Below are 18,731 nucleotides of genomic sequence, written 5' to 3'. Positions count from 1 at the left end.
ACTGTTGGCTCGCCATGTTCAGGTGGAGCTAAGGAACAATTGGCTAAGGAAAACTCACTGATAATCAAACGTGTGCAATGGGGAGGAAATAGCTCTGTGCATTCTTGGAGTTGATCATTTATTTAAATGATTTGGATGAGAATTTAGGAGACATGGTAAGTTTGCAGGTGACACCAAAATTGGTAGTCTAGTGGTCAGTGAAGAAGGTTATCCAGGATTAAAAAGAGACTTGATCAATTGGCTCAATGGGCTGAGGTCTTGCAGCTGGAGATTAATTTGGATAAATGTGAGGTATTGCATTTTGGTAAAATAGAGTCATAGAGAGGACTAATACAATTAACGGTAGTCTTGGCTAACGCTGTAGAATAGAGAAACCAAGGGATTCAGGTACATAGTTCTTTGAAATCTGCAACATGTGTAGACAGGATGGTTAAGAAGCCATTTAGTATGCTTGCCTTCATTGCTCACACATTGAGTATAAGAGTTGGGAGGTCATGTTGAGGTTATACAGGACATTGGTGAGGCCTCTTTTGAAATACTGTGTACAGTTCTGGTCGCCCAGCTAACGGAAGTAAATTATTAAATTGGACAGGGTTCAGAAAAGACTTACCAGGATGTTGTTGGGAATAGAAAGCTTGTGTTAGAAAGATAGGCTAGACAGCCTGGGACATTTTTCACTGGAGCATAGGAGGTTGGGGGTGACCTTATAGAAGTTGATAAAATCATAAGGTGCATAGATAAGGTGAATAACAAGAGTGGGAGATTTTAAAATTAGGAGGCATATTTATAAGGTGAGAGGAGAAAGATTTAAAAAGGATGTGGGGGGGGAACAATTGTTTTACACAGACAGTGGTTTGTATGTCGAGTGAACTGCTAGAGGATGTAATGGATGCAGGTACAATTACCACATTTAAAAGACTTTTGGATAAGTACATGAAGGTTGATGAAGGCAGGGAGGTAAACATAGTCTATATGGATTTCAGTAAGGCCTTTGATACGGTTCCATATGGTATGCTGCTCTGAAAGGTTAGATTGCATGGAATCCAGAAGAAGCTGGCAAATTGGATACACAATTGTCTTGATGGTAGGTAGCAGACAGTAATAGTGGAAACATGCTTGTTAGACAGGAGGCCATTGACTAGTGGTATGTCTCAGGTGTTGGTACTGAGGCCTTTGCTGTTTGTTACCTATATCAATGATTTGGATAAGAATGTACAAGGCATGTTTAGGAAGTTTGCAGATCACATTAAAATAGGAGGTATTGTCAGCGAAGAAGATTATCAAAAATTGCAGTAGGACTTGGATCGGCTGGGGAAGTGGGCCGACAAATGCCAAATTGAGCTTAATATAGATAAGTGCGAGGTCTTTCATTTTGGAACTTGAGGAGCAACTTTTTTACACAGAGGGTGGCACACATATGGAATGAGTTGCCAATGGAAGTGGTTGAGGCAGGTACATTAATAACATTTAAAAGGCATTTGGACAACTACATGTACAGGAAAGGTTTAAAAGGATATGGGCCAAGTGCAGGGAAATGGGGTTAGCGTGAATGGACATATTGCTTGGCATGGAGCAGTTTGGGTTGAAGGGCCTGTCTCCATGTTGTATGACTCTATGAGTGTGCGGGGTAAATGACTTGACCTGTTGGGAAGGAATCTACAGCATCCACTGATGTGAGGGTTTTTAAATATAAAGAACATTGCACACACAGCCCCATGCACAGACATGTGGGGTTCGTATTCTTTGGCCGTCATAATGCATTGCCGTCTTCTGTGTGTGCACCTCCCCAGACATGCATTTTAACTGGTGACAGTTACACTTATGGACATAAAGATCATAATTCATTATGGAATTTGCACAAAGAAGGCCAAAGATATCAGCATAACCTAATTAGATTTACCCTGTCTGTATGTGATTACCCTTTTATTGCCCTTGTTCCATATGCTTCTAACTTCCTGATTTATAATTTTGTGTTCAAATGATGCAGTTTGCTTTCAAAACAGAGCTTCATCCATGGAACCGCATCTGTGGCCTTGAAGTGATGCCAGATGCTGTAACAAAGCCATTCAACTCTGCACAGAAAGACTATGTCTTATGGTCTTATCCAAATATCTTCCCAACACATACTTCACCTACTTGGATGACTCACCACTCCAACACCCAATCCAGCAATGCCTCCTTTCAGTAAGCTAAACTAGTCCCACCTGCATATCTCTGATTTTCTTGCTGATTTGATCCTCCCTGTCTCTCAAACACTTTATTTGAAAATCTACAGAAATAAACAGATGTTACCAAATTGTGATTAAGATTGGGAACTGCATGTTCAAGGGTGACATTTAGGAATGACAGATTAAAAGAAAAAGGGAGTGGGGTACTGCTGTTAATAAAGGATGAGATCTGTGCAACAATGGAAGAGGATCTTAGATCAGAAGAACAAGATGTAGAATCAATTTGAGTGGAGCTAAAAGACAGCAAGGGCAGCAAACACTGGTGTGAATTGTTTATTGGACACCAAGCAGTAATAATAATGCAAAATGTTGAATAAATCAGGAAGTTAGAAGCATATGGAACAAGTGCAATAAAGTAATCACATACAGACAGGGTAAATCTAACTATCATTAATTCTATGGAAAATTGTGATGTAACAATTTTCTTTCGTATTTGCTTGAACTGTATAATTAATGACTTAAGTCAAATAGAGACAACTGGATATGATTTAGTGGTGATTACTGAGGTTTTAGGGAGACTGGGTTTGGGTACTCCATGTTTTGGAAGGACAGGTAGAAAGAAAAAGGAAATGACCCAGCTTTTCTAATAAAGAATAGTTCAATGCTATAGTGAGAAATGATATAAACTCTAAAGATCAAGACAATGAATCTGTCTGGATAGAAGAAAGAAATAGCAAGGGAAAGAAGTCCCTACTCACAGTAACTTATAAGCCTACAAATAATAGTTCCACAGTGAGACACAGTACAAATGAGGAAATACTGTGGGTTTGTAAGAAAAGTACGACAGCAATCATGGGTTATTTTAAGATGCATATAGACTGGAATAATCAAATTTGCAAACGTAGCTGCAAGGGAGAGTTTATTGAATGTAATAGAAATTACTTTTTTGTAGCAATACGTTGGGAAACTAATCAAGGAGCAGTCTTTGGATTGTGGATTTGGTATTGTGTACTGAGGTGGGATTAATTAATGCTCTCACAGTAAGTTATCTCATTGCAGTGGCCAGTAGCAGGTTGGAAGATTGGGAAACTTTTACATATCAACAAAAGATGCCAAAAAAATTTAATAAAAGTGTAAAGATAAATTGTGAAAGTAAACCAGTTGAAAATATAAAAATGAATAGCAAATGCTCCTGTAAGAATATGAAAGAGAATAGAGTAAAGTGAATGTTAGCCAATTGAAAGATGAGATTGGGGAGCAAATAGTGAGGAACAATTCTGTGGAGACACTAAATTGGTATTTTACTTAAGTTTTCACAGTTGAGGACACTTGTACCATCCCACTATAACAGGTAACGCAGAGGATGTAGAAATAGAGGAACTTAGAACACTCATCATCACTAGGGAAAAATTAGTGAGCAAACAGTTGTGATTGAAGACAGACAAGTCCCCAGGGTCTGATGGCCTACATCTTAGAGTCTAAAAGGAAGAGGCAGGAGAGACAATGGATTTTTAATACTCCAAAGTTCCCTGGATGCAGAAAAATTTCTAGTATATGGAAAAATGCTAATATAATACCCTTCTTCAAAAAGAGGAGGTGGAATGTATGAAACTATAGATCAATTAGTCTACCATCTGCTGCTGGGAAATTGTTAGAACCACTCTTAAGAAAATAATAAGACATCTCAAAAGTCAAAATGCAATCTGTCAGACTCAGCATGTTTTAGATTAGAGTGGTGCTGGAAAACCACAGCAGTTCAGGCAGCATCCGAGGAGCAGTAAAATCGACATTTCGGGAATACAGGCAGAGTGCCTGAAGGCTGGAAAGATAAATGAGAGGAGGGTGGGGGTGGGGAGAAAGTAGCATAGAGTACAATAGGTGAGTGGGGGAGGGGATGAAGGTGAGAGGTCAGGGAGGGGGGTGGACTGGATAGGTGGAAAGGAAGATCGGCAGGTAAGACAAGTCATGGGGATAGTGCTGAGCTGGAAGTTTGGAGCTGGGGTGAGGTGGGGGAAGGGGAAATGAGGAAACTGGTGAAGTCCACTTTGAAGCCCTGGGGTTGAAGGGTTCCGAGGCAGAAGATGAGGCGTTCTTCCTCCAGGCATTGGGTGGTGAGGGAGCGGTGGTGAAGGAGGCCCAGGGCCTCCATGTCCTTGGCAGAGTGGGAGGGGGAGTTGAAATGTTGGGCCACAGGGTGGTGTAGTTGATTGGTGCGGGTGTCCCAGAGATGTTCCCTAAAGCGCTCTGCTACGAGGTGTCCAGTCTCCCCAATGTAGAGGAGACCGCATCGGGAGCAACTCCCACTCAGCCGAGGACATGGTGGTTCTGGGCCTCCTTCACCGCCGCTCCCTCACCACCCAACGCCTGGAGGAAGAATGCTTCATCTTCCGCCTCAGAACACTTCAACCCCAGGGCATCAATATTCGCCGAATCTCTGCTTAAAACAGCTGGAAACGTTAGGTTCTGAACTACCTTCTTAAAATGTTTTGAGGAGCTCTGACCTGTTCCGTAATACTGTAACCAAAGTACAGATGACACTAAAATTGGTGGGAAGTAAGCTACAATGGAGAAATAAGAAATTTACAAATTAATATGAATAGGTTGGGTGAATAGAACAAAATTTGACAGGTAGAGTTTAACTTGAATAAGTGTAAAGTTATCAATTTGGTTGTAAGAATAGAAGGTCAACTTATTATCTAAATGAAGAGAAATGTTACAGTGCCTCAGTAGAGAGGGATCTGGGTATCCTTGTGAATGAATCACAGAAAACTATTCTGCAGCTACAGGAAGGCAAGTGGAATTTTGGAATTTGTTGCTAACGGCATAAAGCTCGAAAAGTAGGAAAGTGTTACTGCAACTGTACAGGTATTAGTGAGACTGCACCTGGAGCATTTTGTCCAGTTTTGGTCCCCTTACTCAAGGAGAGATGTAGTTGCTTTGGAGCAGTTCAAGGCGATCCACTGTATTGATTCCACAGGTGAGGACTTTGCTTTATGAAGAGAGACTGAGCACTTAAGGCTTATGCTGTCTAGAGTTTAGAAAGTTAAAAATCACACAACACCAGGTTATAGTCCAACAGGTTTAATTGGAAGCACACTAGCTTTCGGAGCGATGCTCCTTCATCAGGTGATAGTGGAGGACTCGATGTAACACAGAATTTATAGCAAAAATTTACAGTGTGATGTAACGGAAATTATACATTGAAAAATTGATCGTCTGTTAAGCCTTTCATCTGTTAGAATACAATAATAGTTTCACTTCTTTCATGTGTAAATCACAAAATCTTTTTTTTAAAAGTTGCATTCTCGGGTTGCTGTTAACAATAGTGATAGCTAGACAATATGCATTCATGTAGAACTCTGAGCTCAAAAACTGCATGAATTTATGTAAAACTCAGTTATCTCACTTTTTAGATTAGAATCAATCAAACATCAGGTCATAGACAGAGAACATAGGGGGCTAACATCTTCAACATATTGTCTAGCTATCACCATTGTTAACAGCTAACCCGAGAATGCAACTTAAAAAAAAGGTTTTGTGATTTACACATGAAAGAAGTGAAACTATCACTGTATTCTAACAGATGAAAGGCTTAACAGACAATCAATTTTTCAATGTATAATTTCAGTTACATCACACTGTAAATTTTTGCTATAAATTCTGTGTTACGATCGAGCCCTCCACTATCACCTGATGAAGGAGCGTTGCTCCCAAAGCTAGTGTGCTTCCAATTAAACCTGTTGGACTATAACCTAGTGTTGTGTGATTTTTAACTTTGTACACCCCAGTCCAACACCAGCATCTCCAAATCATAGAGTTTAGAAGAATGCTATCTAATTGAGATATGTTAAGGTGCAAATGGGGATTGACAAAGTAGATATAGAACAGTTGTTTTCTATTTTTTGTTGGCGGATCAGCATTTATTGCCTGTCCCATGTTGCTTTTGAGAAGGTGGCAGTGAGCTGCCTTCTTGAGCTGCTGTAGACCATGTTTTGTAGAGAGGCACACATTACTGTTCATGAGGTCATAGAGATGTATAGCATGGAAACAGACTCTTCAGTCCAACCCGTCCATGCTGACCAGATATCCCAACCTAATCTATTCCCACCTGCCAGCACCCTGCCCATATCCCTCCAAACCCTTCCTATTCATATACCCATCCAAATACCCCTTAAATCCAGCCTCCACCACTTCCTCTGGCAGCTTATTCCATACACGTACCACCCTCTGCATGAAAACGTTGCCCCTTAGGTCTCTTTTATATCTTTCCACTCTCACCCTAAACCCATACCCTCTCGTTCTGGACTCCCTGACCCCAGGAAAAAAACTTTGCCTATTTATCCTTTTGTAAACCTCTATAAGGTCAACCTTCAGCCTCTGACGCTCCAGGGAAAACTGCCCCAGCCTGTTCAGCCTCTCCCTATACCTCAAATTCTCTAACTCTGGCAACATCCTTGTAAATCTTTTCTGAACTCTTTCCAGTTTCACAACATCTTTCCGATAGGAAGGAGACCAGAATTGCAAGCAATATTCCAACAGTGGCCTAACCAACGTCCTGTACAGTCGCAACATGACCTCCCAACTCCTGTACTCAATATTCTGACCAATAAAGGAAAGCATACCAAATACCTTCTTCACCATCCTATCTGCCTGCGACTCCACTTTCGAGGAGCTATGAACCTGCACTCCAAGGTCTCATTGTTCAGTAACACTTCCTAGGACCTTACCATTAAGTGTATAAGTCCTGATAAGATTTGCTTTCCTGAAATGAAGCACCTAGCATTTATCTGAATTAAATTCCATCTGCCACTTCTCTGCCCATTGGCCCATCTGGTCAAGATCCTGTTGTAATCTGAGGTAACCTTCTTCGCTGTCCACTACACCTCCAATTTTGGTGTCATCTGCAAATTTACTAACTGTACCTCTTATGCTTGCATCCAAATCATTTATGTAAATGACAAAAAGTAGAGGACCCAGCACCGATCCTTGTGGCACTCCACTGGTTACAGGCCTCCAGTCTGAAAAACTACCCTCCAACACCACCCTTTGTCTTTTACCTTTGAGCAAGTTCTGTATCCAAATGGCTAGTTCTCCCTGTATTCTGTGAGATCTAACTTTGCTAATCAATCTCCCATGTGGAACCTTGTCAAATGCCTTACTGAAATCCATATAGATCTCATGTGCCCTCATCAATCCTCTTTGTTACTTCTTCAAAAAACTCAATCAAGTTTGTGAGACGTGATTTCCCACACAAAGCCATGTTGACTATTCCTAATCAGTCTTTGCTTTTCCAAATACATGTACATCCTGTCCCTCAGAATTCCCTCCAACAGCTTGCTCACCACCGACGTCAGGCTCACTGGTCTATAGTTCCCTGGCTTGTCCTTACCACCCTTCTTTAACAGTGGCACCACGTTAGCCAACCTCCAGTCTTTTCGCACCTCACCTGTGCCTATTGATGATACAAATATCTCAGCAGGAAGCCCAGCAATCAGTTCTCTAGCTTCCCACAGAGTTCTCGGGTACACCTGATCAGGTCCTGGGGATTTATCCACCCTTCTGCATTTCAAGACATCCAGTGCTTCCTCCTCTGTAATTTGGACATTTTGTGTTGCAGTTGTGGGACAATCTAGAACAAGAGGTCATGGTTTTGGATAAGGGTTGTAGATTTAATACAGAAATGAGGAGAAATTATTTCTCTCAAAAATTCATGAATCTGTAGAAATCGCTATCCCAGAGTGCAATGGTTGCAGGGACATTGAGTAAATTTAAGGAGGAGATAGATTTGTCGTTTGCAATGGAAAGCCAGTGAGAATGTGGAGTTAAGGCCAACCAAGTTCAGATCAGAATGATGGAGCAAGCTCGAGGGACTGAGTTGGCTTCTCCTGTTCTTAGTTCATATGTTCTTATGTAAGCCAGCAACCCCAGAACACGATACTTGAGTATTTTCTATATCCAACTGTTCAGATGATGTTGCCTAAAAAAAGGGTGAGATTTATTTCAAGGTTTTCAATTGGTCACTTTGAATAGTTCAAGATTTACTGAAAAGTCATCTCTGGTCTGTTGGATGGATGGAGACAGTCAAAGAAGAAGGTTGCTATGTTAGGCAGTCAAGTATTTTGCAGCATGTTGATGAAGGCAGAGCAATGGATGTTGCATCCATGGATTTTAGCAAGGCGTTTGATAAGGTTCCCCATGGTAGTCTCAGTCAGCAAGTAAGGAGACATGGGATACAGGAAAACCAGTCTGTCTGGATACAGAATTGGCTGGCCCATAGAAGACAGAGGGTATCGGTGGATGGAAAGTATTCAGCCTGGGGCTTGGTGACCAGTGGTGTTCCGCAGGGATCGTTTATGGCACCTCTGCTCTTTGTGATTTTTATAAATGACGTGGATGAGGAAGTGGAAGGTGGGTTAGTAAGTTTGCTGATGACATGAAAGTTCATGGAGTTGTTGATAGTGTGGAGGTCTGTTGTAGGTTGCAACAAGACATTGATAGGGTGCAGAACTGGGCTGATAAAGTGGCAGATGGAATTCAACTTGGAAAAATGTGAAGTGATTCACTTTGGAAGGTTGAATTTGAATGCAGAATACAGGGTTAAAGATAGGATTCTTGGCATGGTGAAGGAACAGTGGGATCTTGGGGTCCACGTCCATAGATCCCTCAAAATTGTCACCCAGGTTGATAGGGTTGTTAAGAAGCCATATGGTGTGTTGACTTTCATTAGCTTTAGTGAGGGTGCAGAGGGGATTTACCAGGATGCCGCCTGAAGATTGAGGGAGCTCGGGCTTTTTCATTGTAGCTATGAAGGATGAGAGGTGACTTGGTCGAGGTGTACAAGATGATGAAAGGTATAGATAGAGTGGACAGACAGAGACTTTTTCCAATGGCAGAAATGTCAGAGGTAGGTTTTTTACTCAGAGAGTGGTGGGTGCATAGAATGCACTGCCAGCAGTGGTAGTAGGGTCAGATATATTAGGGACTTATAAGTGATTCTTGGATAGGCACATGGAAGTTAGTACAATGAAGATATGTAGGTTAGTCTGATCTTAGAATAGGATAAAAGGCCAGCACAACATCAAGGGCTGAAGGGCCTGTACTGTGCTGTTCTATGTTTTTCTATGTTCTAACCGTGAGGCAATTGTGTCTAGATAGGCCAGACACACCAAGGATCTTCTTGTCATAAGCAAGTTGACTCATCCTTGATGCTAACTTCTAAGAATTGAAGGGTCAGGCAGGATGGAGATGGAGTGCTCACCATCGCTGGAGTATCCTGAGTAAAGACTTCTGAGGGGTCTGTATGTGGTTCCTCCTCCTGCTGGCTGTCTCCTGATATCATTGTATCTCCTTGTGAGGAGGGGCTACCTGGAGTGCACACCAGGTACCCCCTCCTCCTGTTATCATCCCTCCTGTCTTAGGGAACAGTAGTTGGAGTGATGGAGGGCAGGTGAGTATGCAATTCCAGCGGCCTGGGACGGGGTTAGACCTGGCTTTCTATGCCAGCCACCAAACTGTCTATGGAAGCAGGAAGATGGTTGCAAGAGTCACTGTGCCAATGCAAGTTTTGAGCGATGAGGGTCATTGTCTCCCATCTAGCTCTCTTCTGTTCTTGTTCCTCCCTGTATATGGATGAAGACACAAATGGTCGACACCACAGCCATTCCCCTGCCTTGGGCTGAGTAGGTGCATGGTCTCCAATAGTACTTCAACTGCTAGCTGCCTGGATCATTACACCTTCGCCAACTATGGAGCTGTCAAAGTATGGTGATCGCCATACCATGTTCCTCCACTCCCTAAGCCTAATGTTCTTCCCAAGGTGTCAATATCTGAGCATGGTGGTGGGGTGAGGGGTTTATAGAGTCATATAGCATGGAAATAAACCCTTTGGTCCAACTAGTCCATGCTGACCATGCTCTCGAACCAAACTAAACTAATCCTATTTGTTTGCACTTTGCCCAATGTGCTCCAAACAGTTCTTAATCATGTACTTTTCCAAATGTCTTTTAAACATTATAACTGTACCTGTATCCACCACTTCCTCTGGCAGTTCATTCCACGTGCAAAACACTCTTAGTGTAAAAACATTGTCCCTCATGTTCTTTTTAAATATTTTTCTGCTCACCTTAAAAATATGCCCCTTAGTTTTGAACTCCCCTACCCTCGGGAAAAGACCTTTTCACTTTATCTATTTATAAGGTCACCCCTCAACTTCCTATGCTCCAGTAAACAAAGTCCTAGCCTATTCTCACATCACTGGGGGTCAGGAGATGAATGTTGGGCACTCCCCATCTGTGAGAGCTCACTTTGCCCTGTTGTGGACTATAATGAGAAAAAGAGAGGGATTGAGAGAGATGAAAGTAGTTGGTATAGCTGGTAGCACTGGTATAAGTGGATGAAAAGTGGTGAAGTGGTCTGAGTGAGTGAGAAGGTAGTATAGAGGACATGCAGGGTTGCTGGTGTGGGAGGTTGGAGTTGATGAAAGTGAGTGAGGAAAGATGTGATGTGGAATAGACTGGCAGAGCAGCACCTATGTGAGATAGAATGAGTGTGAGGTAACAGAAGGAAAAAGTGTGGCACTTACCCAAACACAATTGAGGTCATTGACCTTCTTATGGAACTGCTGGCTGTCTCTCTGCTGCACGGATGCAGCACTAAACCAGATGGCGCTATTGTACTCAGCTACATTACACAGGCACCTCTTCTCTGCATCACCCCTTGGCTCCAGGTCTCTGCCGGAGAATTTTGGTGCCATCTTTTCCTTCTCCAATATGTTTAGATTCTGTCCAACAATGAGCAGAATACTTTCAAATGACAGTGCTCATCCAGATGTGCAACAACCTTTTAAAACTGGTACTAATGGAGAGTTGTTCCGTGATGGCATGTGGTAAGATGGGGCTGGAATGAAACACGAATGATGCCACAGAGGTTGGTAGACAATTAATATGGTAAGGAATGGTAAGATAACCTGCCTGACCTTGTGGTGAAAAGCATGTTGCAATTCAGACTAACCCAAAAATACTAAGATTCAGCATCTTGCTTTTAAACTAGAAAGCCCTGGATTAAGCTTCACTCTATGGCTTAAGAATGTTTGTTAAATGTTCAGAATATCAGGTCTATAAGATTCTTAGTTGTAAATACTTCCAATACTTTGCACTTTTCTCCAATGGAAGAGTGAGAAGATTTGACAAATAAACCAAAAGACCACTTGTCTTCCACATTGTACTTACTCCTACTGTTTTTGTAAAACAATTCTTCCCGTCTTCCTCCAATACAGCTTCCATGAAATACCCTAACGTTTGAATTTGGTTTCAGCTCTGAAAAAGCCCCCATGATTTATGTCTTCTTACATGTCCATTTTAATAAACTATATGATAATTCATTTAAGCCATGACCCTCTCTCGGGATTCCTCTTCCTTTGTTTTCTCCCTACAATAAATTTAGGTATTTGCCAGGTGATCTACATGTGAAGTAAACTGAAGCAAAATAACATATGGTCAATTCTGTTAGACTTGATTGAACATTGTAATTGGTTATATGGAAAGTTCACAATTTATGGAGTCTCCGTTGAAAATGTACTCAAATAGGTATATGTTTTACACGTACTGCATTTATACAACTTGTTAACCTTATAAACATCTACAGTCGAAAGGCCTCGCATCTGTCCAAGTTCAATGTCTGAATCTGGTATTGGTACCATAGTAGGTCTCCCATTCTTGCTAAAAGCAGTTCTGCAATAAAGAATAATAAAGTTAGTTACATATTACAAATATTTTTAATTTGATTCAATAGATAAATGAGGTAATTCACTCTTGACTCAAGGATATTAAATATTTCTACATTGTGAGTAACTAGGAGCTGTTGTACAGCAAATGAATCTGGGAGTCCAAGAATGCAAATTATTAGAAATCAAAAGACATTTTCATTAAAAAATTACAATGATGCCCCTTTTGGCATCCCACAGTGTTATTTGGAGGAGGAAAATGATCAAGAATTTCTATTGAATTCATGTCAGGTTAGACAGCATCAGAAGAGGAGAAGCCTACTGAGACTCTCATCAATAACTGGAGGAGGAGGAGGCTTTGCAAATATCCTCAATTTTTGGAAGAGCTTTGTACATTATTGCAAACAATGAGGGTGAAGTACTCGCATCCACTTTGAACCTAAAGTGCAGAGTGAATGTTCCATCTTGGCCTCCTCCTCAGGTCCTCAAATATATGGTCTTTCAGTTTTTAACCAATTTATTACAGCTATGCACGGTGACTCAGGGCTTAGCACTGCTGCCTCATAGCATCAGGGACCTGGGTTCAATTCCAGCCCCAGATGACTGTTGTGTGGTGTTTGTATGGTCTTCCTGAGTCTGTGTGGATTTTCTTCCATAGTCCAAAGATGTGCAGTTTAGGTGAATTGGGCGCGGCACGGTGGCGCAGTGTTTAGTACTGCTGCCTCACAGCACCAGGGACCCGGGTTCAATTTCCGCCTTGGACAACTGTCTGTGTGGAGTTTGTATATTCTCCCTGTGTCTGTGTGGGTTTGCTCTGGGTGCTCTGGTTTCCTCCCACAGTCCAAAGATGTGCAGGTTAGGTGAGTTGGCCATGCTAAACTAGTGTTAGGTGTAGGGGAAAGGGTCTGGGTGGGTTGCTCTTCATAGGGTCGGTGTGGACTTGTTGGGCTGAAGGGCCTGTTTCCACACTGTAAGTAATCTAATCGAATTTCACTCCATGTGGTTTTAAAAAATAGCAGAAGACACAGAATACTGCGAAAACCACATACCTAAACAACATTTGCTTGCCGTCCTGCAGATTTGAGCTTCTGAGCTAGCCAATCAGTTCCAGTATAGTTTCAACATTGGCGTCCACCTGACAAGGTGAAAAGTTGCCAAGATATATTCTGTCCACAAAAAAGCAGGACAAATTCATTCTGACCAATTACTGAATCATAACTCACCCATCAATTCTGTGAACTGTTATGAAAGGTGTTGTTGACAGAATGGTCATGTGGTAATTACACAGCAGTACACGTTCCTTGAGTTCCATCAGGATCACTATGTCTTAAACTTAATCTATATATGGACTAAAGAGCTGATTGCAATGGGTGAGGTGATCTCAACTGTCTTTGATGCCAAGGTAGCATTTAACTTCGTGTAACAATACAAATACATGTCATAATTAATTTGGGAACCTCATTTTTGTAGAATTGAAGATAAAATAAATTTATTTTAAGTTTTATGGAAACACATGGGGTTGTCTCTTTGAAAGAGTGGTATCATAAAATAACTGTGAAATAACTGCAATATCCTAGGGCATTTTGAGTTCAAGAAAGAAGTGGTATTGAGTCTCTCAAAGAGAATTAAGTGGGAGAGGTCCCCAAGGTTCAATGATATCTACTCCAGGTTATTGAGAGAGGCAACAGAGGCAACAAGGCTAGGGCCTTGACCAAGATATTTATATCCTCACTAGCCACTGGAGAGGACTGGCAAGTAGTTAATGTTGTTTCTCTGCTCAAGAAGGGAAATAGGGACAATCCAGGAAACTATAGACTACTTTTGTCACACATCAAGTGGTTAGGAAGTTATTGTAGAGATTTCATAGGGATAGGATTTACACACATTTGGAAAAGCATAGCCTAACTAGGGCAATCAACATGCCTTTTTGCAGGGTAGATCATGTCTTACTAATTCAACTGAATTTTTCAAGGAGGTGACAAGGGAGATCGGCATGGAGACAAAACTTTTCACTGTGCCTTGGGACACGTGACAATAAATTCAATTCAATTCAAATTCAATTTTAATAAGGTCTTCAACAAGGTCCCCAATGGTAGTCTCATCCAGAAGATTAAGATGCATGGTATCCACGGTGACTTTGCTGCGTGGGTTCAGACTTGACTTGCCCAAAGAAGGCAGGGGTAATGGTGGAATGGTGTTTTTCAGGTTGGAGTGGTGTTCCACAGGGCTCTGTACTGGGACTTCTGCTGTTTGTGATATATATAAATGATTTAATGAAAACGTAGATGGGTTGGTTAATAAGTTTCCAGATAATACAAAAGTCAGTGAAGTTATGGATAGTGTAGAAGGCTGTCAAAGGATACAGCAATATATAGATCAGTTGTAGATATGAGCAGAGAAATGACAGATGGAGCTTAATCTGGGACTGTGAGGTGCTGCAAGTTGAGAGATCAAATGTTAAAGAAAAGTATACAGTTACTGGCGGAGCCCTGAACAGCATTGATATACAGAGGGATCTTGGGGTTCAGAAGCTCCCTGAAAGTGGCTGCACAAGTAGATAGGGTAGGAAAGGTGTATGACATGCATGTCTTTATTGGCAGGGGAAGTGAGTACAAGAGTCAGGATGTCATGGTGCAGCTTTATAAGATTTTGGTTAGGCCGCACTTAGAATATTGCATTCAATTCTGGTCACATTACAGGAATGATGTGGATGCTTTGGAGAAGGTCCAGAAGAGGTTTACAAATATTCTGCCTGGATTAGAGAGTATGAGCTACAAGGAGAGGTGAGAAAAACTGGGGGTGTTTCCTCTGGAGTTGATGGATGTTGAGGAGTGACTTGATCGAAGTTTGTAAAATTATGAGAAGTATCGATAGGATGACGGTTAGAACCTTTTTCCCAGAGTAGAAATGTCTAAAACTAGGGGGTATGCCTTTAAGGTGAGAGGAGAAAGTTCAAATAAGATGTGAGGGGCACATTTTTTTACACAGACAGTAATAGGATTCTAGAACAAACTGCCTGGGTAGATTGGAGGCAGATACGATTAGGGTATTTAAGGGACTTTTAGATAAGCAAGGAATGGAGGGTTATGGACCAAGGCTAGACAGAAGGGATTATTTTAATTTGGTGTCATGCTCAGTACAACATTGTGGGCGAAAGGGCCTATTTTTGTGCTGTACAGTTTGATGCTCTATACTCAGGGATAGTGATGGAGATATCTGGCTCATTGTCCGTAAGGTATGATTTCATGAATATGACTGTGTCAGGCTGTTGCTCAATTAGTCTATGGGGCAGTTCTCCCAATTTTGGCACTAACCTTCAGATGTTGATTGGGAGGACTTTGCAAGTTCAATAGGGCTATCTTTGCTGCTGTCATTTCTGTGGACTGACAGATTGAAATTTTTGGATTTTCTTAGATTTGCCAGCCAAAACATTTTCATACCCCCTCTTTGCTTTCATAATTTCCTTTTACACTTCACATCTGTACTTTCTCATCTCTAAACTACCTAAGATTTTACCTTTTTTGAAATTATTGTAAGCTCTATTTTTCTGTTTTCCCGCTAACTCAGCATTCTAGATTTGATGGTGCTACCCTTTATGGTGCGAGGAGATGTCTATACTGTGCCTGTAGAATTTCACTTTTGAATGCATCTTTCTGATTTACCACTGACTTTCATTAAAGGAGCTGTAAGCAGTTCACTTTTGACAGACTATGGCTAAGTTTCATAAAGTTTGCCACCTCTCAATCTAGAATTTCTATTCCTGTTCCGTGTTAGCCCCTTTTCAAAATCATGCTAAGCCTATCTGCATTATGATCATGATCTCCAAAATAGTCAATCATTGCTAATTCATTCACCTGCCAAGTTACACTACCTCAGTCCAAAGCTACAAGTGCACCCTTTCTTGTTGGACTTATTTGATGGCTAAAACAGTTCTCTTCACTGAAGTTCAAGAATGCTTTCTCTTCTGTGCCTTTCACACTGTTTGTAAATGAGTTGATATTCATGTAGTTGAAGTCCCGAATTACTACTGCTGTTTGTTTTGCACTGAGAAATTTACTTACTTGCTCCTCTAAATCTCTTCTCTCTATGGAATCCATACTATATTCCTAGCAGGATTGCTGCTCCTTTTTCACTTCTGAGCTCAATTCATATGACCTAATTTGATGCTTCACTTAGTATGTCATTTGTCCTCACAGCTGCAATGGATTCTTTAATCCATTATGCCATGCCTGCAATAATTTTATGCTCTTCTATATCCTGCCTGAAAATTCTCTATCAAAGAATAATGAGCTGCCAGTCTATCCCTCTTTAAAGCAAATTAACATTTTAGGGCAACCTACAGAGCAGTGGGACATTATATGCAGTTCATTATTCCTCATTAAGTCATGGCACTAATTTATTGCAAAACAAACCTAGTTAAACAAAGATGTAAAGATTATCAACAAAATATTCAAAATGTACAAGAATCTCCAACTACTCTTTCTGAAGAATAACTTACTAACATACAGTCACTGCACTGGTTTGTACACCCAGCACAAAAGGAGTTGGTTGCACTTGCTGGAGGTCAATAATTTCAGCAACAGGTCATCAATGCAGGAGTTCTTCAGGGTAGCATCTTAGTTCCAACCATCTTCAACAGCTTTGTCAGTCACCTTCACTCCATCATAAGATCAGAGCTGGGGATATTTACTGATGATGTTAGAATACTCCTCACTTGCCCGATCTAATGCCTTTAACATTCACTCCCTGCATACTGACAGGCAGCAATGATACAGTGCAACCATTCACTGAATCTCCTTCAGCAGCAACTTTCAAACTTGCAACCACAATCACCTAGAAGGACAAGCTAAAAAATGCATTGAAAAATCACTACCTGCAAGTACCCCTGCAAGCCATACACAATCCTGACTTGGAACTATATTACTGTTCCCTCACAACCTCTAGCTCAAATTCCTGTAATTTCCTTTCTAACAGTAACATGACTACAATGACTGGCACCTACTCTATTACTACCTTCTCATGAGCAGTTTGGATGAGTGATAAATTCTGGCCAAGCCAGTGATGCCACGTCCCAGAATGAATAACAAGTATGATGATGCTGCTCCTTTAACAAGGCTTGGTTGTCCTTAACTTTTTTCTTCAGGAGGTCGTAAAAACACAGGTTCTAAAAAGTCTGAGTTAGGATGGGTTCTAGGGCCAATTTGTTTACAAATAACAGATACTGCCTCAGGTAGAAGGTTTTCAAGTCTAAAAAAACTTGTATAATGAAAGGGGAGTGGATAGTTCTCCCAGCTCAGCTTTTCTCTGGTTCGGTTTCTTTTAGCAGTAGTTGTGTAGAAATGTTGCTGGAATTCAGAAGCAAGCTCAGGCTGGTTCTCTCTCTCTGACTCCTATCCTGTAAGAACGTGCGTTTGATTTTACCTTTTATGCCAAGACGTGTTTAAGGGATTATTGCAAGCATTTTGGAACAGTATAGTTAAGTGGGATGAGCTTTTAGATAGGATAAATTAATCGGCATTCTGTTTTCTGTTCTTTACAGTTCAATCAGTAATCTTGTAAATAAATTCTGTTTTGTTCAAAACTAAGTGGCTTGACCAGTTGATTGTCTCCTGGCATACCCACTTTAGACCTGCTTAAAACAACTAGCAAAGTTAGGGTCTGGGCTACCTTCTTGAAAGGTTTTGAGGGGACTGGCATGGTCCATAACACAAGTGAAGAAAAACCTATACACAGAAACATACACATACCATTGAAACTTATTTTTTGGGCAAAGTATCACTTCTATTGCATTCCATTGAGGTTTTCTCCCTGAAATGCCCAATGAATTGTCTTGTGCTGTCCTACTAAACACGCCTCACTGACTACCTATGAAGTACATATTATCTAATCTAGCCCCGATCCTACCAGACACTGTAGCTGGAAGAGATTGCTACTGCCTAGATACTACAGAATAGAGTGGCATTCCTGCTGTTGGTGCCATATTTAAAAGGCCTTTGCATACATGGATGAGAACTAGCTTTCTTGAGCCTCCTTGCTTTGTTAGAGACATTTGGACCAGAAATGTCAGACAAGGTAAAAGTATGTTGTGATTTGGTGAAATATACCTCAAGGTCCTGGCTGAGAGGATGTTGCAGAGGATGTTAGTCCTCTTCCCCAAGGACTGACAGAGGAGGCCACACCACCAAAGCTCTGATCAGGACACACATACAACTTGTCTGGGCCCTCTAGATGAAAAATCTCTTGTATGTCTATATCAAAGCTCCAAGGCTAATTAGATCCTCAGGAGGTTCTCTTCACACCAGCTGTGGACTCTGGGACTGCATTGAGATGTAGTGGCAGGGAATGGAAAAGTAAAACCTTTAAAGTCACATCAATGGCAGGGGTGTGTCATTTCACTGTATATTAAGGCTCACAGTTGTCGATAATACTCACTGCTTTATACAATTTGTTCCTTTCCATCTCTGGTAAGCTAATTTTCATTGTCAGATCCTAATGCCAAACATCATAATCCCTACATGATGTACCATGGACCAATGTGTGGCTTGGGATGCTGCTGCACCAGAAGTATGCAATGTGCAACCCACTGTTGCATGGGATCTTGCAATTAGGCACCATCTCTGCAGGTAGACAGACATTTCAGTAGACAAAAATTTTGACCTTGTTGAGAATGGTCAGAAATGTTTGGGGCAGGAGGTGCTTTGAAGACAGGTAACCAATACGTGTCACTAGAAATTGGAAGATGTGTGTCCCCGACAGTGTATGTGTCTGTGTGAAATAATGTTGGCCCTTTGAAGAGCTTCACATTTTTGGATTTCAAAGCACCTCCCTCACAGGGTTAATGT

General features: G+C 41.3%; 1 protein-coding gene across 1 annotated transcript in view; it reads right to left on the bottom strand.

The window, feature by feature from the left end:
* LOC140493867 (astacin-like metalloendopeptidase) overlaps positions 1–18,731 on the bottom strand; it is a 242,762-nt gene that overhangs the window by 68,403 nt on the left and 155,628 nt on the right. Inside the window, exon 9 of the mRNA XM_072592859.1 lies at positions 11,772–11,896. Coding sequence (XP_072448960.1) covers positions 11,772–11,896 — 125 coding nt within the window. The remainder of the gene's footprint in view (positions 1–11,771; positions 11,897–18,731) is intronic.

The sequence above is a fragment of the Chiloscyllium punctatum genome, chromosome 22 (genome assembly GCF_047496795.1).
Source record: "Chiloscyllium punctatum isolate Juve2018m chromosome 22, sChiPun1.3, whole genome shotgun sequence".
NCBI lineage: Eukaryota > Metazoa > Chordata > Chondrichthyes > Orectolobiformes > Hemiscylliidae > Chiloscyllium > Chiloscyllium punctatum.
Note: the sequence above shows the minus strand (reverse complement) of the source record. Positions and strands in the feature narration are given on the sequence as shown.